The sequence below is a fragment of the Sus scrofa genome, chromosome 8 (genome assembly GCF_000003025.6).
Source record: "Sus scrofa isolate TJ Tabasco breed Duroc chromosome 8, Sscrofa11.1, whole genome shotgun sequence".
In the NCBI taxonomy this organism is placed as follows: domain Eukaryota; kingdom Metazoa; phylum Chordata; class Mammalia; order Artiodactyla; family Suidae; genus Sus; species Sus scrofa.
The window spans coordinates 96,748,038-96,771,906 of record NC_010450.4 but is presented as its reverse complement, the minus strand read 5'-3'; the positions used below and the strand labels follow the sequence as shown (position 1 = coordinate 96,771,906).

Here is a 23,869-nt window from a genome sequence, read left to right as displayed (position 1 = left end):
AAAGTTCATTTGCCTCACTTTGATGTCATGTGATCTCCAAAGACACAAGACAACACTCAGAAGGGATCTTAGGTCATGATCATCAATAACGTAAATTCTGTTGTTTTAAAAAAAATTATTACCTTTGGAAAGAGTCCAAATTTTTCATGGCATAATATTTTTCTTGTGTTAATATGCTAAACAATCTACTCAAACTCTATAAACAATATGGAAATAAAACACATCAATATTTTGGAATTTTTCCTTTGGGGAAATAATTTAGATCAACTGGTTATTAGCAGTAAGTGGTTTTTCTTTTAGCTTTAATTTTTTTTTGTCTTTTTTTTTTTTTTTTTTTTTTTTTTTTTTGCCTTTTCTAGGGCCGCTCCCATGGCACATGGAGGTTCCCAGGCTAGAGGTCTAATCAGAGCTGTAGCCGCCAGCCTATGCCAGAGCCACAGCAACGCGGGATCCGAGCTGCGTATGCAACCTACACCACAGCTCACAGTAACGCCGGATCCTTAACCCACTGAGCAAGGGCAGGGACCGAACCCGCAACCTCATGGTTCCTAGTTGGATTCGTTAACCACTGCACCACAACGGGAACTCCTAATTTTTTAAAAAGACTATTATTTACCTCAAAGGAGGTGAAAGAGCAAACATTTTACAATGCCAGTTAAGTGCAACATCAGATGATTAGGTTTTATTCAATAGAGTGGATGCGCAGGTGGTTTAGTAATTGCGTTGTGTTTCCTAAAAATGTATCTTTTGTTTATATAGATATTTTTAGAATATTTAGATTGGTTTTGTAATTCAAAGAGGAGCTTTAGGAAAAAGTGTTTTTGACTGGTTACTCTAAGGGAAGGATTAGTCAATTTCATTCAGTTTCATTCAAAAGCTAGAGAGTTTATTATGATCTGAAAATCTCCAAGTATGTCTTTCTAGGGATATTCATTGGGTGCTTTTGCATTTTGTTCTCATTAGATATATTGTCTCTTAAAAGAAGTGTATATGTTCTTCTTGCATTCCTATGGTACACTAATTAGTTATTTTGTGTTCTAAGTTATTTTGAGTTTTGTTTGTTTTGTTTTTTTGTTTTTCTAGGGCTGTACCTTAGGCATATGGAGGTTCCCAGGCTAGGGGTCTAACCGGAGCTGTAGCCGCCAACCTACACCATAGCCACAGCAACGCAGCAGGATCCAAGCCTCGTCTGCGACCTATATCACAGCTCATGGCAATGCTGGATCCTTAATCCACTGAGCAAGGTCAGGGATCAAACCCTCAACCTCATGGTTCCTAGTCAGATTTGTTGACCACTGAGCCACAATGGGAACTCCTCATTTTTTTATATTTAGAGATCATTAGATAGATGATGGTGGAAAATGTTGCACTGATTATATAGCAGGGAACAAGAAAGATATAGTCCCTTCCATTCTGTAGTTTAATTCAGGGATGACAGACAAATATGTAATTATAATAATGAGGGGTGAATTTTTTTAATCAACTTATCTTTTAGATAAGTTTTGGGTACACAGCTAAATTGAGTGGAAGATATGGAGAATTCCTTTATACTCTCTGCATCCCATGCCTCCCACACTACAATCTCCCCTACTATGAACATTCATACCTTTAGACATTAATGTAATTATTGATTGGATTTAAATCTGCCGTCTTATATTCTATTTGTCTCATCTGTTCTTTGCTCTTTTTTCCTACTTTCTTTTGGATCAGCTTAGTTTTTACAATGATTCTATTTTATCTCTACTGTTGGCTTCATGTTATATCTCTACTGTTGGCTTCGTTATATCTCTTGTGTTTACTTATCTTCTAGAGTTGATAATATACATTTTAAAGTACAGTCTGCTTTAAATAATAATATACAATTATAGGTATGGTATAAGAGCCTTACTACGGTAAAGTTCCATTTTCCCCATTCTTTGTGACATATTTTGTTATTATTTTTCTTTAGACAATTACCTTTTAAAGCAATTAATAAGAAAAAATATATATATATATTTTTGGTCTTTTTGCCTTTTCTAGGGCATATGGAGGTTCCCAGGCTTGGGGTCGAATCAGCTGTTGCCGCTGGCCTACACCCGAGCCACAGCACTGCAGGATCCTCGACCCACTGAGCAAGGGCAGGGATCGAACCCACAACCTCATGGTTCCTAGTCGGATTTGTTAACCACTGCACCACAACGGGAACTCCAAGAAAAAAGAAATTTTAAAAATATTCTCATTTTTACCATTTGCAGTGTTATTCATTTCTTTTTTTAAAATTTAATGAATTTTTTTCCATTATAGCTGGTTTACAGTGTTCTGTCAATTTTCTACTGTACAGCAAGGTGACCCAGTCAAATATACACATACGCATTCCTTTTTCTCACATTATTATGTTCCATCGTAAGTGACTATAATTCCCAGTGCTATACAGCAGGATCTCATTGCTTATCCATTCCAAAGACAATAGTTTGCATCTATTAACCCCAAATTCCCAGTCCATCTCACTCCCCACCCTCTTGGCAACCACAAGTCTGTTCTCCATGTCCATGAGTTTCTTTTCTGTGAAAAAGTTCATTTGCTTCATTTATTAGGTTCCAGATGTAAGTGATATTATATGGTATTTGTCTTTATCTGACTGACTTCACTTATTATGAGAGTCTCTAGTTCCATCCATGTTGTTGCAAATAGCATAATTTTGTTCTTTTTTATGGCTGAGTAGTATTCCATTGGGTATATATACCACGTTTGCTTAGTCCATTGATCTGACAATGGACATTTAGGTTGTTTTCCATGTCTTGGCTAGTGCAAATAGCATTGCAATGAACATATGAGTACATGGGTCTTTTTCAAAGAATTTTTTTCCAGAGATAAGCATAAGAATGGGATTTCTGGGTCATATGGTAATTCTATATATAGTTTTCTAAGGTACCTCCGTAGTGTTTTTCACAGTGGTTGTACCAATTTCATTCCCACCAATAGTGCAGGAGGGTTCCCTTTTCTCCACACCCTCTCCAGCATTGCTGTTTGTGGACTTATTAATGATGGCCATTCTGACTGGTGTGAGGTGGTATCTCATGGTAGTTTTGATTTGCATTTCTCTAATAATCAGTGGTGTTGAGCATTGTTTCATATGCTTGTTGGCCATCTGTACATCTTCTTTGGAGAAATGTCTATTGAGGTCTTTTGCCCATTTTTCAATTAGATTGTTGGCTTTTTTGCTGTTGAGTTGTATAAGTTACATATTTTAGAGATTAAGCCCTTGTCAGTTGCATCATTTGAAACTATTTTCTCCCATTCTGTAAAGTTGTCTTTTTGTTTTATGTTTTTTTTTTTTTCATGGTTTCCTTTGCTGTGCAAAAGCTTGTCAGTTTGTTAGGTCCCATTGCTTTATTTTTGCATTTACTTCTGTTGCCTTGGGAGACTGACCTGAGGAAACATTTGTAAGGTTGATGGCAGAGAATGTTTTGCCTATGTTTTCTTCTAGGAGTTTGATGGTGTCTTGTCTTACGTTTAAGTCTTAAAGCCATTCTGAGTTTATTTTTGTGCATGGTGTGAGGGTGTGTTCCAGTTTCATTGATTTACATGCAGCTATCCAGTTTTCCTAGCACCACTTGCTGAAAAGACTGTATTTTTCCCATTTTATATTCTTGCCTCCTTTGTCAAAGATTACTGGACCGTAGGTGTCTGGGTTTATTTCTGGGTTGTCTATTCCATTCCATTGGTCTGTATGTCTGTTTTGGTACCAGTACCATACTGTCTTGATGACTGTGGCTTTGTAATATTGCCTGAAGTCTGGGAGAGTTATGCCTCCTTCTTGGTTTTTGTTCCTCAGAATTTCTTTGGCAATTCTGGGTCTTTTGTGATTCCATATAAATTTTTAGATTGTTTGTTCTAGTTTTGTGGGTAAATGGCATGGGTAATTTGATAGGGATTGCATTGAATGTGCAGATTGCTTTGGGTAGTATGGCCATTTTTACAATACTAATTTTTCCAACCCATGAGCATGGAATATCTTTCCATTTCTTTGAATCCTCTTTAATTTCCTTGACTAATGTTTTGTAGTTCTCAGCATATAAGTTCTTTACTTCCTTGGTCAGGTTTATTCCCAGATATTTAATTTTTTTGAGTGCAATTTTAAAAGGTATTGTATTTTTGTATTCCTTTTCTAATACGTCATTGTAGGATACAGAAATGCGACTGATTTCTGAATGTTAATCTTATATCCTGCTACTTTGCTGAATTTGTTGATCAGTTCTAGTAGTTTTTGGGTTGAGTCCTTAGGGTTTTCTATATATAGTATCATGGCATCTGCATACAGTGGCAATTTTACCTCTTCTCAGTATTCTTCATTTCTTAAACATTTCTTGTGCAGGTCTCTTGGCAATGAATACTGTTGTCTTTTGTGTATCAGGTTTCTTTTTTTTTTTCATTTTGAAAGATACTCTTATTGAGACTTCTGTGATGGATCCAGGTATGGATACAGATTCATTGCTTATTCCGTAGGTAATGAATTTTAAACATCAAAAGTGATATGAGGAGTTCCCATCATGGCATAGTGGAAACAAATCCAAATAGGAACCATGAGGTTTTGGGTTCAATCCTTGGCCTTGTTCAGTGGGTTAAGGATCTGGCATTGCCTTGAGCTGTGGTGTAGGTTGCATATGTGGCTTGGGTCTGGCGTTGCTATGGCTCTGGCATAGCCTGGCAGCTGTAGCTCTGATTAGACCTCTAGCCTGGGAACCTCCATATGCTGAGGGCACAGCCCTAAAAGGACAAAAGACAATTAAAAAAGAAAAAGTGATATGATTTAGTTAAGTAGTTTCTAAAATTTTTGGTCTTAGACCTTTATTTTAAAAATTACTTAGGACCTCAAAGAGGAACCTATATATATAATTTATATATAAATTATATAACCTATGGAAGTTATATAATTTAAAAATTAAAAAATTAGGAGTTCCTTGTGGCACAGTAGGTAAGGATCCAGTGTTTTCACTGCAGCAGCCCAGATTGCTGCTATGGTGTAGGTTCGACCCCTGGCCCAGGAACTTCTACATGTGTGGCAAAAAAATAAAATGAATTGAATTAAGTTAAGAAGTAAAACTGAAAACAAAATTTATTTATTTAAAATAACAATAGGGGAGTTCCTTTGTGGTGCAGGGGAAACGAATCTGACTAGGAACCATGAGATTGAGGGTCCTATCCCTGGCCTCGCTCAGCTGGGTTAAGGATCCAGTGTTGCCATGAGCTGTGGTGTAGGTTGCAGATGCGACTTGGATCTGGCTTTTCGGTGGCTGTGGTATGGGCCGGAAGCTGTAGCTCCAATTAGACCCCTAGGCTGGGAACCTCCATGTGCTGCAGGTAAGGCTCTAAAAAGAACAAAAAGAATAACTATAACAATAGGAGTTCCCATTGTAGTGCAGCGGAAACAAATCCGACTAGTATCCATAAGGATGCAGGTTTGATCCCTGGCCTCACTCAGTGGGTCAGAGATTTGGCATTGCTGTGAGCTGTGGTATAGGTTGCAGATGTGGCTCAGATCCCATGTTGCTGGCTGTGGTGTAGGCCGGCAGCTATAGTTCTGATTGGACCCCTAGCCTGGGAACTTCCATTCACTGTGGCCCTAGAAACTGAAAAAATAAAATAAAATAAAACCATTAGGGAGTTCCCGTCGTGGCGCAGTGGTTAACGAATCCGACTAGGAACCATGAAGTTGCGGGTTCGGTCCCTGCCCTTGCTCAGTGGGTTAACGATCCGGCGTTGCCGTGAGCTATGGTGTAGGTTGCAGACGCGGCTTGGATCCATCGTTGCTGTGGCTCTGATGTAGGCTGGTGGCTGCAGCTCCGATTCAACCCCTAGCCTGGGAACCTCCATATGCCGCGATAGCGGCCCAAAAAATAGCAACAACAACAACAACAACAAAAGACAAAAAACAAAACAAAACAAAACAAAACAAAAAAAACCATTATATTTTACCAAATATTTTTAGGAAATGTAATTATGTTTCTTAAAACAAAAATAATTCCTGAATGGAGTGGCATTGTTTTAAAGTCTTGCATATTTGTTTAATGTTTCATTTTCTACAAGGTAACTGGATTGTCATATGCTTCTCTATTCATCTCCCCTTTTTTTGTTTGTTTGCTTGGTGGTTGGTTGGTTGGATTTTTGCTTTTTAAGGCCACAATCGTAGCATATGGAGGTTCCCAGGCTAGGGGTTGAATTGAAACTGCAGCCACGGCCTCTGCCACAGTCACAGCAAGGCCAAATCTGAGCTGCATCTGTGGCCTACACCACAGCTCATGGCAATGCTGGATCCCTGGCCCACTGAGTGAGGCCAGGGATCAAACCCGCATCCTCATGGATGCTAGTCAGGTTTGTTTCTGCTGAGCCATGACATGAATGCCACAAATCTGGCATTGCTGTAGCTGTGGTGTAAGTTTTAATCCCTGGTCTGGGAACTTCCATATGCCAGAGGTGCAACCAAAAAAGAAAAAAAAATTGTTTTATATAAATAAAAAGGAGAAATCACACATCAGTAACTAATATTATACCTTAAAAAAGAGAGCAAACTAAATATTTATAAAACATTGAACAATTTGAAAAAAAATTAAGAAAGCAATTCCATTTTCATTAGCATCTAAAATAATTAAATACTTAGCCATAAATCTAACCAAGGAAGTGAAACACATATGCTGAAAACTGTAAAACATTGCTAAAAAGAACTGTAGTAGACCTAAATAAATGGAAAGACACTCCATGTTCATAGATAGGAAGATATAACATTGTTAAGACATTATTATGACCCAAAGAGAATTAAAAATTCAACACAATCCCGGAGTTCCCATCGTGGCTCAGTGGTTAACAAATCCGACTAGGAACCATGAGGTTGCGGGTTCGATCCCTGGCCTTGCTGAGTGGGTTAAGGATCCGGCGTTGCTGTGAGCTGTGGTGTAGGTTGCAGATGCGGCTTGGATCCCACATTGCTGTGGCTCTAGTGTAGGCCAGCGGCTACAGCTCTGATTAGACCCCTAACCTGGGAACCTCCATATGCCATAGGAGTGGCCCAAGACATGCCAAAAAGACAAAAAAAAGAAAAAAGAAAAAAAAAGTTCAATACAATCCCTACAAAAATTCCAATAGCCTTTTTCACAAAAACGGAAAAGCTTATCTTCAAATTCATATGGAATTGCATGGAGCCCTGAAAAACCAAAACAGGAGTTCCCATCATGGCTCAGTGGAAGTGAATCAGACTAGCATGCATGAGGACGCAGGTTTGATCCCTGGCCTTACTTAGTGGGTTAAGGGTCTGGCATTGCCATGAGCTGTGGTGTAGGTCGCAGACACAGCTTGGATCCCATGCTGCTGTGGCTGTGGTGTAGGCCAGTGGCTACAGCTCCAATTCAACCCCTAGTCTGAGAACCTCCCTATGCCTCAGGTTCGGCCCTAAAAAGACCAAAAAAAAAAAAAAAGCCAAAACAATCTTTAAAAAGAAGGATGAAATTGGAGGACTAACACTTCCTGACTTTTAAAGTTTACTACAAACCTACAGTAATTAAAACAGTATGGTCCTGGCTTAAGGACAGCCAAAGAGACCAATGGGTTAGACTAGAGAGTCTAGAAATACATCCTGTCATAAATGGTCAGTTTATTTTCTACAAGAGTGCTGAGACTATTCAGTGAAAGAAAGGATAATCTTTTTAACAAATGGTGCTAGAAAAACTGGACATCCAGTGTGCAAAAGGATGGGACCCATACTTCATACCGTATACAAAAAAATTCACTCAAAATGGATCAAAGACCTAAGCTTAAGAGATAAAACTATAAAACTCTTAGAAGAAAACATAGAGGAACATCTTTATGACCCTAGATTTGACAATGGTATCTTGCATGTGACATCGAAAGCACAGGCAATAAAAAAAAGGAAAATTTTACTTTATCATAATTATGAACTTTTGTGTATCAAAGAATACTACCAGATTGAAAAGACAACTTACTGAATAGGAGAAAATATTTGCAAATTGAACATCTGATAAGGGTTCAGATGTTCAGAATGTATAAAAATCTCCTACAACTCAAAAATGACCAAAAAACCCAATTCAGAAATGTGTAAAAGGGCGTTTCTGTCATGGCACAGTGGAAACAAATCCGACTGGGAACCATGAGGTTGAATGTTCTATCCTTGGCCTCGCTCAGTGGGTTAGGAATCTGGCGCTGCTGTGAGCTGTGGTATAGGTTGCAGATGCAGCTCGAATCTGGTGTTTCTGTGGCTGTGGTGTAGGCCAGCAGCTTAGTTTTTTATTAGACCCCTAGCCTGGGAACCTCTATATGCTGTGGGTGTGGGCCGTAAAAAAAAAAAAAAAATGGGAAAAGGATGTGAATAGACCTTTCTCCAGAGAAGATACATGAATGGCCCATAAGCCTATAAAAAGGTGTTTAGTGTCATTAATCATTAGAGAAATGCAAATAAAAACCCACAATGATATATTCTTTGTACCCATTAGGATGGTGTTATGGACCGAACTGTCTCTCCAAAATTATACGATGAGATCCTAATCCCTATTCCCATGTGTCTGTATTTGAGAGAGGGCCTTTAAGGAGATAATTAAAGTTAAATGAGGCCATAAGGATTGGGTCACTAATAGGACTAGTGACCTTTTAAGAAGAGGAAGAGACACCAGAGATCTCTTTCTTTCTGCATATATACAGAGGAAAGGCCACATGAGGACACACTGAGAAGGCGGTTCTCTGTAAGCCAGGAAGAGAGGCCTCCCCAGAAACCAACACTGCTGGCACTATGATCTTGGACTTCTAGCTTCCAGAACTGTGAGAACACAAATTTGTATTATTTAAGCCCACCAGTCTGTGGTATCTTGTTATAGCAGCTGATCTGACTAATACAGATGTATATTAAAAAAAAAAAGTGTGTGGATATTGAAAAATTAGAACCCTGTGCATTGCTCTTGGAAATATAAAATGCCACAGCCAACAAACAGTTTGGCATTTTCTCAAAATGTTAAAACATAATTACCATGTGACCCAACTATCCCACTCCTAGGTACATATCCAAAAGAATTGAAAAGAGGGAGTTTAACAGATATTTATATGCTTATATTTATAGCACCATTATTCATAATAGCCAGAAAGTGGAAACAATCCAAGAGTCCTTTAACAGATGACTAGATAACCACAATAGGTATATACATACAATGATATATTATTAAACCATATAAAGGAATGAAATACTGATTAATGCTTCAGCATGGATGGACCTTGTGAATATGCTTAGGGTGATATAAAGCAGACTCAGAAGCATGGGTATAGTATGATCTCACTTATATGAGGTACCTAGAAAATCAAATTCAAAGACAAAATAGAATACAGGTCATTGGGGGCTGCAGGGAGAGGGAAAGGGTTAATCATGAATGGATAGAGTTTTTGTTGGGGATGATAAGTTTTTGTTAGAGATTTAAGAATAGTTAAAATTATAAATATCAGGAGTTCCTTTTGTGGCTTAGTGGATTAAAGGATCTGGTATAGCATAGGCCAGCAGCTGCAGCTCCAATTTGACCTCTAGTCTGGGAACTTCCATATGCTGCATCTGTAGCCATAAAAAGAAAAAGAATTATAAGTATCATATATATTTTACTACACACGCAAACTCCCCCCCCAAAAAAAAAAACAGCCCACCACTGATTTCATTAGATAAGTCTTGGGGTGGGGGGGGATGCTTGTGCATGCAGAAGTTTCTGGACCAGGGTTTGAAACTGCACCACAGCAGTGACCTGAGCTATAGCGGTGACAATGCTGGATCCTTAACCACTAAGCCACCAAGTAATTCCTAGATAAGTCTTTAATTATGAGTGGGAACTACTAGGCTCATGGTGACAAATACAAAGTTTCCAAAATTCTAATTTTTGGATGAAAGCCTAAATTTTTCCTCAGTGTTACAGATTCATTTTGTTCATTTTCAAGGAAATGACACAAAACAAAGTCTGAATAACCATAATTTAAAATGATATCACATGATAAGATCAGCTAGTTTAGCTCACACTTTTATCACACAAGGGCTTTGACCTAAGACAGCCATACTAGTTCATATTGCTATATATGCCATAGGCTGGGTAGCTTAAACACCAAATGTTTATTTCTCGCAGATCTAAGATCAGGGTGCCAGCAGATCCCATGTCTGGTGACGGCCTGTTTCCCAGTTTGTAGACAGCCATCTTGTCGTATCCTTACATGGCAGAGAGCAGAGAGAAAAGGAAGTTCTCTAATGTCTCCTCTTAAAAGGGCACTTATCCCACTCATCAGAGCTCTACTGTTATGATTTATTTACCTACTAATGCCATCATGTTGGGGGTTAGAAATTCAACAAACATTTTGTCCATAGCAACAGCCATCATAATTTGATACACTCCAAAATTGTCTTTTCCCCCTGATTGTTATAGAAAACACATATTATAAAATTCACCATCTTAACCATTTTTAAGAGTACAGTTCACTTATGTTAAGTATATTCACATTGTTGTGAAACATCTCATCTCTAGAATGTTCTCATTTTGTAAAACTAAAGCTTCTGGCCCATTTGGTCACACACAGTAAGGCATGTACTCAAGTGTTGAGATTCGTAAAGTCAATTTTTTTTTCTTTATCAAGGACATCTTAAGTTGAAACTGGCATTGAAAAAAAGAAAGTTTGGAGTTCCCATTGTGGCTCATAAGAAACAAACCCAACTAGCATCCCTGAGGACACGGTTTCGATCCCTGGCCTCACGTGGTGGGTTAAGGATCTGGTGTTGCCCTGAGCTGTGGTGTAGGTCACAGATGTGGTTTGGCTCTGGAGTTGTTGTGACTGTGGCGTAGGCCAGTGGCTGCAGCTCCAGTTCGACCCCTACCCTGGGAACTTCCATATGCCACAAGTATGGCCCTAAAAATGCAAAAAAAAAAAAGTTCAGTGAGTTCCCTCTGTGACATAATGGGATTGGGGGCATCTCTGCAGTGCCAGGACACAGGTTCTCTCCCCACAGGTGCCTCTATTTATGATTTATTTATTTTGCTTTTTAGGGTTGCACCTGCAGCATATGGAAGTTCCCAGGCTAGGGGTCAAATCGGAGCTGCAGCTGTGCCACAGCCACAGCAACATGAGATCCAAGCCACATCTGTTACCTACACTACAGTTCATGGCAACGCCAGATCCTTAACCCGCTGAGCGAGGCCAGGGATCCAACCCGAATCCTCATGGATACTAGTCAAGTTCTTTAACACTGTGCCACAACAGAAACTCTTACTTTTTACTTTAGCTTGAGAATTTAAGACCTCAACTTTGGTATTTACCCATGTATTGAACATGAATAGCAGCTCATCTGTAGATCTGTATGTCATCAGTTGAGGAGAATTTTAGGGACTAATGCCTTTTCCACTGCTGAAACTCTCAATAACAAATAAATAGTGTACACTGGTTCAAACATTTGTTTTTTTGTTTTGTTTTTTGATTTGTTTTGTTTTGTTTTTTAGTGCCGAACGTGTGGCATATGGAATTTCCCAGACCAGGGGTCAAATTAGAGCTATGGCCTCTGGCCTTAGCCCCATATCCACAGCAGTGTGGGTATCTGAGCCATATCTGTGACCTACACCACAGCTCATAGCAGTGCTGGATCCTTAGGATCCTTAAACCACTGGGCGAAGCCAGGGATTGAATCCACGTCTTCGCAGATACTAGGTAGGCTTGTTATTGCTGAGTCACAACAGGAACTCCTCAAACATTTGGTTTTGACATATCAGTTTGAATAATTATTTTCCCCCTCAAACAGCAGTTCAAATGCTTCACCTTCGGAAGGTGCACCACTAGTGGGAAGTTATGGATGTACTCCTCATTCATTTCCAAAGTTCCAGCACCCTTCTCATGAGCTTTTGAAGGAAAACGGCTTTACCCAACAAGTGTACCACAAGTATCGGAGAAGATGCCTAAGTGGTAAGATGCTTTCCTTTATATAGCTATATTTAAAAATAAAGCGTAATTCTAAAGAATTCAAATTGTGACATTTAATATCAGGTTAAAATATTCTTTTATTTTGTTATAATTACCTTAAGTAAATGTGTTTATATATATTCTTTTTGTCTTTTTTAGGGCTGCACCCATGGTATATGGAGGTTCCCAGGCTAGGGGTTGAATCAGAGCTGTAGCCCCAGCCTACACTAAAGCAACAGCAACACAGGATCTGAGCCATGTCTGCAATCTACACCACAGCTCATGACAATGCTCAATCCTTAACCCACTGAACGAGGCTAGGGATAGACCCGCATCCTCATGGATACTAGTCAAGTTAGTTAACCGCTGAGCCACAATGGGAACTCCGTGTTTAAATATATTCTTTGTTATTCATGAATGTGTAGCTTAGACATATTAGGAAATAAAGTTTAGTATATTCTTATTACTATTGACAAATGCTTAAATTTGAGCAATGAGTTAGAAAATGGATTATTCGTTCTTTGTTAAGAAGAAGCCCAAATATATTTTGAGCATTAATAAGTTTCAGCTATTTTTTATGTTTTGTAAAATGTCTGCTGTTTTGACTTTTTCCAGAGAGAAAACGTTTGGGAATTGGCCAGTCCCAAGAAATGAATACCCTCTTTCGTTTCTGGTCCTTTTTCCTCAGAGATCATTTCAATAAAAAAATGTATGAGGAATTTAGACAACTTGCTTGGGAAGATGCAAAAGAAAATTACAGGTCAAATATTTTCTCATATTTATACACTTGAAGGGAGTTTTTAAAAATACTAAAAACTAGTACTGAAGTAGCCTGATTTTGAACTGTGAAAATACCATATCATAACTAGGAGAAGGGCTGTGTTAGTTTTCTACTACTACATAGCAAATTACCCCAAAACTCAGACGCTTACAACAATAAACATATATTTAGGTTTTTTGTTTGTTTGTCTTTTTAGGGCCGCACCTGCAGCATATGGAAGTTCCCAGGCTAGGGGGTCAAAACAGAGCTGTAGCCCCTGGCCTACGCCACAGCCACAGCAATGCCAGATCCCAGCTGCATCTGCAACCTACACCACAGCTCACAACAATGCTGGATCCTTAATCCGCTGAGCGAGGCCAGGGAGCAAACCCGCGTCCTCATGGATGCTAGTCAGATTCATTTCTGCTGAGCTGCAATGGGAACTCCACATTTATTTGTTCACAGTCAAGAGTGAACTTGGTGGTTCTGGCTCAGGTCTCTCATAGGATTGTAGTCAAGGTATTGAATGGGACTGAAAACTTGACTGACTAGAGGATCTTCTACAGGCTCATTCACAAGGATGTTGGATGTACCGACATACATAGGCCTCCCCCTAGAGCATTTCACAACATGACTTGACCCAGAGCCATCAATCTAAGAAAGGGGGAGAACTTCCATGATGAAAATTTCACTGTCTTATATAACTTATACATGAAAGTGACATCACTTCTTACGTATTAAATGTTCATACAGGATCAGACTGGGTATAATGTAGAAGGAAACTATACAAGTTTGTGGATACCGAGAGGTGGGCTTGTTCAAAATCATCTTAGGGACTGGTGCAAAGGCCAATTTAAGTTTGAAAGAAAGATTTTTTCTCTCTCTTGCCCCACCATTACAGATTTCCCTTGGATGTGCATATACATCCCCAAATTGATACATGCTTAGAGCCAAAGCAGTTAAGATTCCTTGAGCCAAGAAAAAGTAAGGCCTCTCATGATATATCCTGACTCACCTGTTCAATCTCATTTTTTCTTACTACAGTTGACTCTTGAACAATATAGGTTTGAACTACATAAGTCCACTTATATGCAGTTTTTTTCAGTAACAAATAATACAGTACTGTGTAATCCATGGTTGATCAAATATGTGGATGAGAAACTGTGGGTGTGGATGAACCTTGTATATAGTGTACTGACTTTTAAGTTACACTTGGATTTTTGGCTGGGGGAGTGTTGGCATTCCTAACTACTGCGCTGTTCACAGGTCACCTGTAGTCCTCTAAGCAGCATTGGTCCTGAACTATGTGTTCTCCAATGAACTGCATTCTCTAGACTCCAGACATCTGTGTATATTCTTACCTGTGCTTATTCTTTTCTTTTTCGTCCCTCTGCTTTGCTAACTCTTCTTTTTGTCCATTTTGCTTTCTTGAGAAATGTTCAGGAGAAATTTGTGCCTGTAGGGCTGAGCTGAGAACACACCAAGAGGGTGAGAAGGAACCTGAAGTGGACTCATGCAAGCTATTCATTCCTGGGAAAAGGGAGGAAGGACGATGAGATGGAAGAAGGAAAATGATAATTTTCCACTCAATATTTCTATAAATTTACCCTTATTCAGGTCCTAAAAATGGATTTGTGGAGTTCTCTTGTGGCACAGTGGGTTAAGGACCTGGCATTGTTACGGCAGACACTTGGGTCACTGCTGTGGAGCAGGTTTGATCTCTGGCCTGGGAACTTCCACATTCCACAGGCCTGGCTAAATAAATAAATAAATAATAAAAATGGACTCCTCTTGTAAATCTCAAAAAAGAATCTGTTGTTAATCAGATATTGTGATCTTCAGGAGGAATACAAGAGACTGCAAATTTTTCTGAAAAAAAAATTTACCTTTATACTGACATGTGTGAAAATAAAGCCCATTTAAAATCCTAATCTTGATCAGGAATGATATGGAATGTGTACTTCTCTTTCCGTCTCTTCTGTCCATTATTAACATCTCTAATCAACCCCAGCATTGTTTAACACTGTTCTTGAATTCAGATTTGTAGTTTTTCTTCTCACAGCTTTACCAGTTATTGCCGTCTTACCAGAGTTGGCACAAAAGGCAAAATTTGCCATTTCTGATCTAGATGTTCTCTCTCAAACTGTGATTTACTACCCATTAGTGGGTTGTGAAATCAATTTAGTCGTTCTGAGTTACTTTTTTTTTTTTTTTGTCTTTTTAGGGCCACACCTGCAGCATATGGAGGTCCCCAGGCTAGGGGGTCTAATCAGAGCTGTAGCTGCCAGCCTACACCACAGCCACAGCAATGCCAGATCCCAGCTGCATCTGCAACCTACACCACAGCTCATGGCAATGCCAGATCCTTAACCCACTGAGCGAGGCCAGGGATCGAACCCTCAACCTCATGGTTCCTAGTCGTATTTATTTCCATTGAGCCACAATGCGAACTCCCAGATGATTCTTATATGTAGTCAAGTTTAAGAACCCCTGGTATCAATATGATCTCATAAGAGGAATGTCAAGACAGATTTGTCATTCTGCACTGGTGTTCCTTTAGTCCTCAGTCCCCTTAGTCTTCAGTCATATAAGTTTAAGGAATAGCATCATTTATACAGGTAAGGGCTCAGATTAGTGTGTAGTTGGTAGTCTGGCATTTTTCTTGGCGCTTTTCCAAGAAACCTACTTATTCTGGACAGACCATCACTCTCCATCTTGTAAATAAACTGGTTACAGAAGACACATGCATGTGCGCGTGCACCCCCCCCCCGCCCACCACACACACACACCCTTCTTCCTAAGAATAACAGCCAGGCAGAGAAATGAAGAAATTGTAGCCTCTATACTCCACTAAAGCACCCAGAATGACGTAAGGATTCTAAAGGAGGAATTTTTTAATTGTGACATGTTTTAGTTGAGCTAGATTAGATGGTCCCTTTACTGCTGTCCATTGAACTTGCCCATGTCCATGTCATATGTTCTACTCATTACCTAATTGAAGTTGAGCCCAGGTTTCCTGATGCACTGTCCAAAACTTGTCTTTGGCTCTCTAATTATAAGAAGAAACAAATTTGTTTTCTGATCTATCTAGTGATTACAATTCTTTGGCAAAATACCTTTTATTAAATATACTTTACAAAAGTGGAAAGTCTCTCTTAGGAGTCATTTAATTATGTTTTTCCTCTTATAGTTGAATTGGTCAACCACACCCAGGATTTATGGTCCAAGAATACGATCTTCATCTCTCTAGAGATTATATTCATGAGTATTTAGTACTGTATACCAACACACCATTACAAACCTTGGTTTGGGAAAAATCTAAAACATTGCCAATTTGTCACTAAATATTTTGATCAGTTCTTCAGAAATACCAGGGAGACATCCCCCTCTATTGGTCGAAAGAAGTCATACTCTAGTTGGCTAAGGGCTGCCTCTTACTCTGCAGATTCCCAGTATACCTCCATGAGATGCTGTGGCTAAGTCAACAAAAACAAAGCCAGCTATGGATTTCTAATTACCACTTTGGCTAAAAATCTGCCTACCAAAAATTACATTTAAAACATTTTTGTTTGGGGTTATTTGTTGCTTGTATCAATGATGTTAAATATGTTTACACTGTCATAGCAAAATTTAATTATAAACTTTTAATTTTTTTTCCCACAGGTATGGATTAGAATGTCTGTTTAGGTTTTATAGTTATGGATTGGAAAAAAAATTCAGACCAGAAATTTTTAAGGATTTCCAAGAAGAAACCAAAAAAGACTTCAAATCTGGTAAAACAAAACAACAACCTTATTCTATTTGGATATTGTAAATATGAGTTTATCAATAAATAGGGAGTTTGTGACTTTTTTTTTAAGGGCATACTATTTAAGACTTTCAGGCCACTATTAGGGTTTGTGATGATGGATGAAGCACTGTATAGCAAGAAGGCCTTTCCTGTAAGTGTTGGAAAATACCCACTCCTACATATTTCCTTTATGGATTTGTATTTTGTTGTTATTTCTTTGACAAACATAACTACTCACTGGAGTTCCATTACATGAAAATTCTATGTAACATGAGCAAGTATGCTTGGAAAGATGGAATAGCACAGTAGGTAACAGCTGCAGGCTCTGGGCTAGATCCCTAAGTCTGAATCCCATTTCTACTACTTAGTAGCTCTGTTGCTATGTGCAAGTTATTTAACCTTGTTAGCCTCAGTTTACTCATCAGTAATGTTCACAACAGCACCTACATTACAGGGTTGTGTATAGTTCAAATTTGTTTAATATCTAATAAACCACTTAAATAATACCTGTTATGTGGACAAATGCTCAATAAATATTAGGGGCCATTACTCATTACAATGTCTTATTCTCAAGATCTAGATAAAGTGTGTATTAGAAGACATGGTTTAATGCTGGTAGGATCATGTTCAGTATGAATCATCTTTAAGAGATTCTGTATAATTTAACGTGTATATATATCCTTCTTTGTTATTAGGTCAGCTGTATGGATTAGAAAAGTTTTGGGCTTATCTAAAATATTCTCAATCTAAGACACAGTCTGTTGACCCAGAACTCCAGGAATATCTCTGTAGCTTTAAAAAATTGGAAGACTTCCGTGTTGATGTAAGTTTTAAATCCTTTCCCCTGTATTCTTTTTATTACTCTTATATTTGAGTTATCAGTGACTTTAATTCTATAATTTTTATTTTTTTAACTTTTATTTTGAAAATTTAACTTTCCAGTTTTGAAATCAACTTTGAAACATATGTTAAAATGGTAGTGTTCCCATATACTTTGTTTACCCAAAGTCCCTAAATGTTAATATCTTATATAACCACCGTGCAATTGTTAGTTCACTTTAATTTTAATATGCACCTATAGCTACACTTTTAATGGATTTAATAACTTTTACCTGGATTTGTTTCTCACTAGCAGTTTGTAAATTTTTCACTTTTTATGTACTTTTATCCTGTAGTTTTTATAACATGTGCTGATATAATATGGATGTAAGGCTCCCCGCATAGTAAAATTAGGGTTAGACTGTTATGTGCATATGTAGAGACAGGAAATAGGCTTTAAACAACTTGATTTCAAGAGGAAAAGGAAAACAATAAAAAAAGGGGGGGGATGAACATAAGGAGATAAAGGAAAAGAAGAAAGAAGAAAAAAGAGAAATACGGAAAGAAGAATCAAAAAGAGAAGAAAAGATGGGAGTTCCCTGGTGGCTCAGTGGGTTAAGGGTCCAGCATTGTCACTGTTGTGGCTCTGGTTACTGCTGTGGCGCAGGTTTGATCCCTGGTGCAGGAACTTCTGCATGCATAGAGCAGAAAAGAGAGAGGTGACAGGAAGGTAAGTTCTTCTCTGCTTAGTATTATAATTCATTTGTCTTGTAGCTTTGTGTAAATGAGTTTGATAGCCCAGGGATGTAGTTAATAGAATTGCCTGTGTCTCTGAAATTAAAGAGCTATGGTTCTAGAGTGGTCCTGCCAGATCTGTTACAGAAATGTCTTTGCTCTATAATAGCAACTTTTGCCCTATCTGAACAGCAGCTAAGAATTCAGGAAGTTTCTGTGTGGCTCAGTGGGTTAAGATCTGGCATTGTCACTGGTGCAGCTCTGGTTACAGCTGTGGCCTGGGTTTGATCCCTGACCCAGGACTTCCACATGCCACTGTTGTGGCCAAAATGAAAGAATTAAGGCCTCTGCTTTTAGATACAAAGGAAGTTTGGAAAAGGGTGGGATTAGAGTTGTAAATGCTTTGGAGATGACAGAAGTTGAATAAAGAAGGAAAACAGAAATTCCCATTATGGCTCAGTGGTAATGAACCTGACTAGTTTCCGTGAGGACCTAGTTCAATCCCTGGCCTCGCTCAGTGGGTTAAGGATCCAGCATTGCCATGAGCTGTGGTGTAGGTTACAGATGCAGCTCGGATCCTGCATTGCTATGGCTGTGGCATAGGCCGGCAGCTGAAGCTCATATTTGACCCCTAGCCTGGGAACATCCATATGCCGAGAGTGCGGCCCTACAACAACAACAACAACAAAAAAGGAGTTCCCGTCGTGGCACAGTGGTTAACAAATCCGACTAGGAACCATGAGGTTGCGGGTTCGATCCCTGCCCTTGCTCAGTGGGTTAACAATCCGGCGTTGCTGTGAGCTGTGGTGTAGGTTGCAGATGCGGCTCGGATCCCACGTTGCTGTGGCTCTGGTGTAGGCCGGTGGCTACAGCTCCGATTCATCCCCTAGCCTGGGAACCTCCATATGCCGCAGGAGCGGCCCAAGAAATAGCAAAAAAAAGACAAAAAAAAAAAAAAAAAAAAGAAAGAAAAAGAAAAAGAAAAGTAGAAAGAAGAAGAAACATAGCCTACCTGAAACATTTTCCTAGAGGCAAGGAACCAGCTTTATGCTTGTGTCCTACTATGTAATTCAAGCCCTAAAACACAGGAGTAGCTTAAAAAACATGTGTTGAGTAAAAGAATGAGCTGATATCATTATGGAAGAAATTTAAGTTTAATACCTTAAATTTCTGTTAAGTGTTTGTTATACTAATAAAATCTACTGAAGCATCACTGTGGTTTCTCTCTGTTAGAAAAGTTTGGGCTTAGATTTTGAAGAGAGGGAAAAATAGTAAAATCATCACTATTGTCTTTCATAATTTACAGCCCCCTATTGGTGAGGAATTTGGAAGAAAAAGACATTCATCTACTTCTGGTGAGGAGAGTAATCGTCGTAGACTTCCATCTAATTCCTCTGCAAAGCCACCAAATGCCGCTAAGACTACACCTGCCAGTCAGCTCCAGGTCCCAATAAACTCCCCCAGGAGGAATGCTTCACAAGAGTCCAGCGACAATTCACACCGGAACAGTGCTGCTTCAGTCTCAACAAATGGTGAACTGCTTGAGAAATAGACTCTTACAAAAATTGTTTGCCCTTGAAATCAACATTTACATCAGTATTTATTTGGGAAAATCTCCTGATGTTTAATTGTGATAATCAGAAAAAAGAAAAAGGAAGAAAAATGGTAGCATTTTTTTCTAGCAAGATAAATTCTAAAAACGTTTTCCCTGATTTCATGAACAAGCATAGTTTTGGTCATCTTTTATAGAGATCCTCTAGTAATGTATTTTGGTCTCAGTATTTCTTTTTCAAAGCCATTGTATATAAGAACAGCATTCCTTGAATATAAACAAAAACAACATAAGGAATGCCTAACATTTCAGCTCATACTTCTTAAAGAAGATATAGTATGTTGTATTCATCTCTTCTATAGAGCTTTCTTAAAAAATCCATTTACCCCACTATCAATTCATATTTGAACTTAACAAAAACAAAGAGATTACGTATATACTTTTTAGATTCAGCAAAAGAATATGAAATGATACATTTACTTTTCTTTTAGATGTATAGTTTAAAGAAAACTTTTTTTTTTTTTTTACAGAAGTAGAAATATATTGCAGTTATATTGAATTTTGGATGTTAGGTTTGCTTCCCTGCCCACTCCCCACAAGTCTCACCTCATGATTTGCATAAGTATTGCTGTATTGGTGTGGAGTGTTCTGAATTGGCATCAGCTGGTTACATATTAGGAGAGATTCACTTTTTGTGATCATATAAACCTGCACAGATAATTGAAAACTGAGTTGGGATCGGTTGGAATACTGTCCTAAATTAATTAAATCTTGCACTATTTTTAATGCATCTGCTGTTTATACATCTTCAGGTGTATTATGTCACAAGTAGATTATCTTCAATTTAAAAGGAGTACATAGTTTTTCCTTTTTGTGTCTCTTAGTTTTGTTTAATGCTTGTAAGGTTTTCAAGAAACGAACTAACTTCTAATTTTTATTGCTGTTGCAACTGATGTGAATGATAGTTTCAGTTTTTGTGGGGCTTAAAATAAAGCACTTATTCTAAATTATTTGAATTGACTTTTAGTTATTTTTGTTTAGAATATAGTTAAAAAGCTGTAATTTTCAAATTTCTGCTAGTAGAAGACCCTTGTATTTTGTAAATGAAGTTTCTGTTTTAAACATACTCATTTTTATTTAGTTATATATTTTCCTGTCTTGGCAGAAGCATCTAATTTAATACACTAAATTTATTATTTTCTTTTTGATGTCTTGTTCTTATGGAATGACAGCCCTGAAATACATATCTCCTTTGGATAAATGGATTATTCTTTAGTAAATAAGAGATTTTCATTAGGTTATTTCCCATGAATAAATGCTAGTCTGCAGCTTTATGGTATTTAATATTTGGGAGATCATTCTGATAATTTAAGAAAGAGTCAAATTTGAATATTCAGAATATCTACTTAGATCTTGGAAAGAGAATTCAAACCAACTAATAGATTTAGAATAGTAATTTGTTTTTCTTTTTACAGCCACACCCGCAGCATATGGAAAGTTCTCCAGGCTGGGGGTTGAATAGGAGCCACTGCAGCTGCTATGCCACAGACACAGCATGCAGAATCCAAGCCACATTTTCGACCTAACTACAGCTCATGACAACACAGGATCCTTAACCCTGAATGAGGCCAGAGATCAAACCCACATCTTCACAGGTACTAGTTGGGTTCATAACCTACTGAGCTATGATGGGAACTCTAAGAGTAATACACTGTTAAATGTTTTCTTAAGTGCATATGTAGCTCTGGTTTTTCAGTGAGAGATTTCCAAACCATGCTTATTAGCTTTAAGTGGTCTCTTGAAATGGTCTAAAAATCTTTCTCAATATCCTTTTTTTGTGTTCAACACATATATCTGAAACTTGTAGTTAACCTAAGATTACTTCCACTGGTCTAAATATGCAATTGTAAATTTGATTTGAAAATTATATATTTTATATGAAACTATTAATTAGGAGTAATAATTTCATCATATTATTTTGATTATAAAAATAATACATGTACTTTGGGTAGTTTAGAAAAGCACAAAGAAGAAAATAAAGTGCCTCTTAAAAAAGAAAAACAGGGAGTTCCTGTCGTGGCGCAGTGGTTAACGAATCCGACTAGGAAACATGAGGTTGCGGGTTCAATCCCTGCCCTCGCTCAGTGGGTAAAGGATCCGGCGTTGCCATGAGCTATGGTGTAGGTTGCAGACGTGGCTCGGATCCAGCGTTGCTGTGGCTCTGCATAGGCCGGTGGCTACAGCTCCGATTTGACCCCTAGCCTGGGAACCTCCATATGCTGCGGGAGCAGCCCAAGAAATAGCAAAAAGACAAAAAATAAATAAAAAGAAAAAAGAAAAACAAAAAACTGGTATCATGCTATACATAAAGCATTATAACCCACTTTTTCACTTAGAGGTGAGCATTTTCTGATGTCATTAATATTTCTACACCAGGACTTTTACAAATTATGTAATATTCCAGTATATGGATGTACCAAAGTTTATTTTACTATATTGCCTATGGTTGAACATTAGCATATGACTAGGTTGGGCTGTTACGAACAACATCTTAATTAATAATATCCCTTGAGATAAATCTTTGTATTAGTTATTGCCTAGCATAAATTCCTAGAGGTTGAAATTCTAAGTAAAAAATGTATTACCACTTAACACATTCTAGAATTGTTGCACAGTTTATACTTTCACCAATAGCATCTCCTTTTCTATGTCATCACCAACACTGGTTATTATAAATCTTTCTCTTTGGTAGATTGAGAAGCAAAAAATACTATTTTAATGTCATTTTAATCAAGTTACTGATGAGTGATAATTTTTATTCCTTATTACTTGTAGATGGCTTGGTCATATGCTTTATGTTTTCCTTTTGGAGTGATTGTCTTTTTCTGATTGATTTATAGAGCTTTTTTACCTCAAGAATATTAACCCTTTGCTTTCGAACTTTGTTTATGTATGTTTGACATGGTATGTAGTTTTTTGGTAAAAAATTTTAATTTTTTTTTTTTTTGGCTTTTTGGCTTTTCTGGGGCTGCTCCCGCGGCATATGGAGGTTCTCAGGCTAAGGGTCCAATAGGAGCTGTAACCACCGGCCTATGCCACAGCCACAGCAACTCGGGATCCGAGCCGCGTATGTAACCTACACCACAGCTCACAGCAATGCTGGATCCTTAATCCACTGAGCAAGGCCAGGGATTGAACCCGCAACCTCATCGTTCCTAGTCGGATTCGTTAACCACTGCACCACAACGGGAACTCCTAAAAATTTTTAAATTATACCCCTTAAATTCCAAATGTGAAACTCAAGCAAATAAAAGCATTGTTACTCTGTGAAAAGAAAAGCATTATTGACTATAAACCCAAATAGCCTTACTCAAAATTTATATAAGTTCCTAGTGACCTTAGATGCTTTCTTCCTTGTGATTTTGCAGTTTTCAATATTATTAAATAAAAAGGCATCATTAAAGTATTTAAATATAAACTACTTGTCCTTTTAAAGGAATAGGTAAAGCCATTTTTAGAATTCTTTATATTAAAAAGAATTAAAGTTGTGTTTTAAAATACGTATCATTTTAGTTTTTAAATAGATTTTATTATTTAAACGTTTTGCCAGTTTGAGACTTCGCTCTGACATTCTATATTAAATGATAATATTTCTTCCTTCTGTGTTTAATCATAGCTTTCACCTAATTTCTTCACCTTTATGAAACTGCCTATTTTTATTATATAGGAGACTGATCCAAGAGAGTAATATCTAATTATATCGCCGCTAGATGGCAGAATGGAATCAGTCAGATATGTAAGACTTGACAGATGTGTTTGTGTGAGTGTGTGTGTGCGCGCGCGCGTTTTGGAACTCGAACTCCATCTTGTGGTGATATATAATTATATCAATTACTCTTGCATTCCTAAGTCACATGTTCTCAACAACTCCTGATTACCTTGTTATGGCAATGCTAAACTGCTTAGTTATTAGTAAATAAATGCAGCAACAGGGTTAAGGTTTGCATATGGTTAAAGATAAAGATGCTATTTCTTTTTTGTCGTTTCACTTGGAAGTTAGAGGTACTTCATTAGCATTATTTGCAATTAACTCCCAAGATGTAGACAAGGCAAGAAAATTGTAAGATGCGTCTGATTAAATATCTAGCTAACCCAAGTTCCTGTCGTGTCACAGCAGAAATGAATCTGACTAGGAACCATGAGGTTGTGGGTTCCATTCCTGGCCTTGCTCAGTGGGTTGAGGATCTGGTGTTGCTGTGAGCTGTGG

General features: G+C 38.0%; 1 protein-coding gene across 10 annotated transcripts in view; it reads left to right on the top strand.

Annotated features, from left to right (window-relative positions):
- Positions 1-20,612, top strand: part of LARP1B (La ribonucleoprotein domain family member 1B) — a 104,775-nt gene extending 84,163 nt beyond the window's left edge. For 8 of the 10 annotated variants that reach the window (XM_021101600.1, XM_021101598.1, XM_013978898.2 and 5 more), the window contains 5 exons: positions 11,789-11,949; positions 12,562-12,706; positions 16,370-16,479; positions 17,192-17,319; positions 19,357-20,612. In XM_021101600.1, coding sequence (XP_020957259.1) covers positions 11,789-11,949; positions 12,562-12,706; positions 16,370-16,479; positions 17,192-17,319; positions 19,357-19,602 — 790 coding nt within the window. In that variant the 3' untranslated portion in view covers positions 19,603-20,612. Of the gene's footprint in view, positions 1-11,788; positions 11,950-12,561; positions 12,707-13,607; positions 14,920-16,369; positions 16,480-17,191; positions 17,320-19,356 lie in introns of those variants that run through there. The other 2 variants (XR_001298434.2, XM_021101597.1) reach the window with 2 other exon arrangements.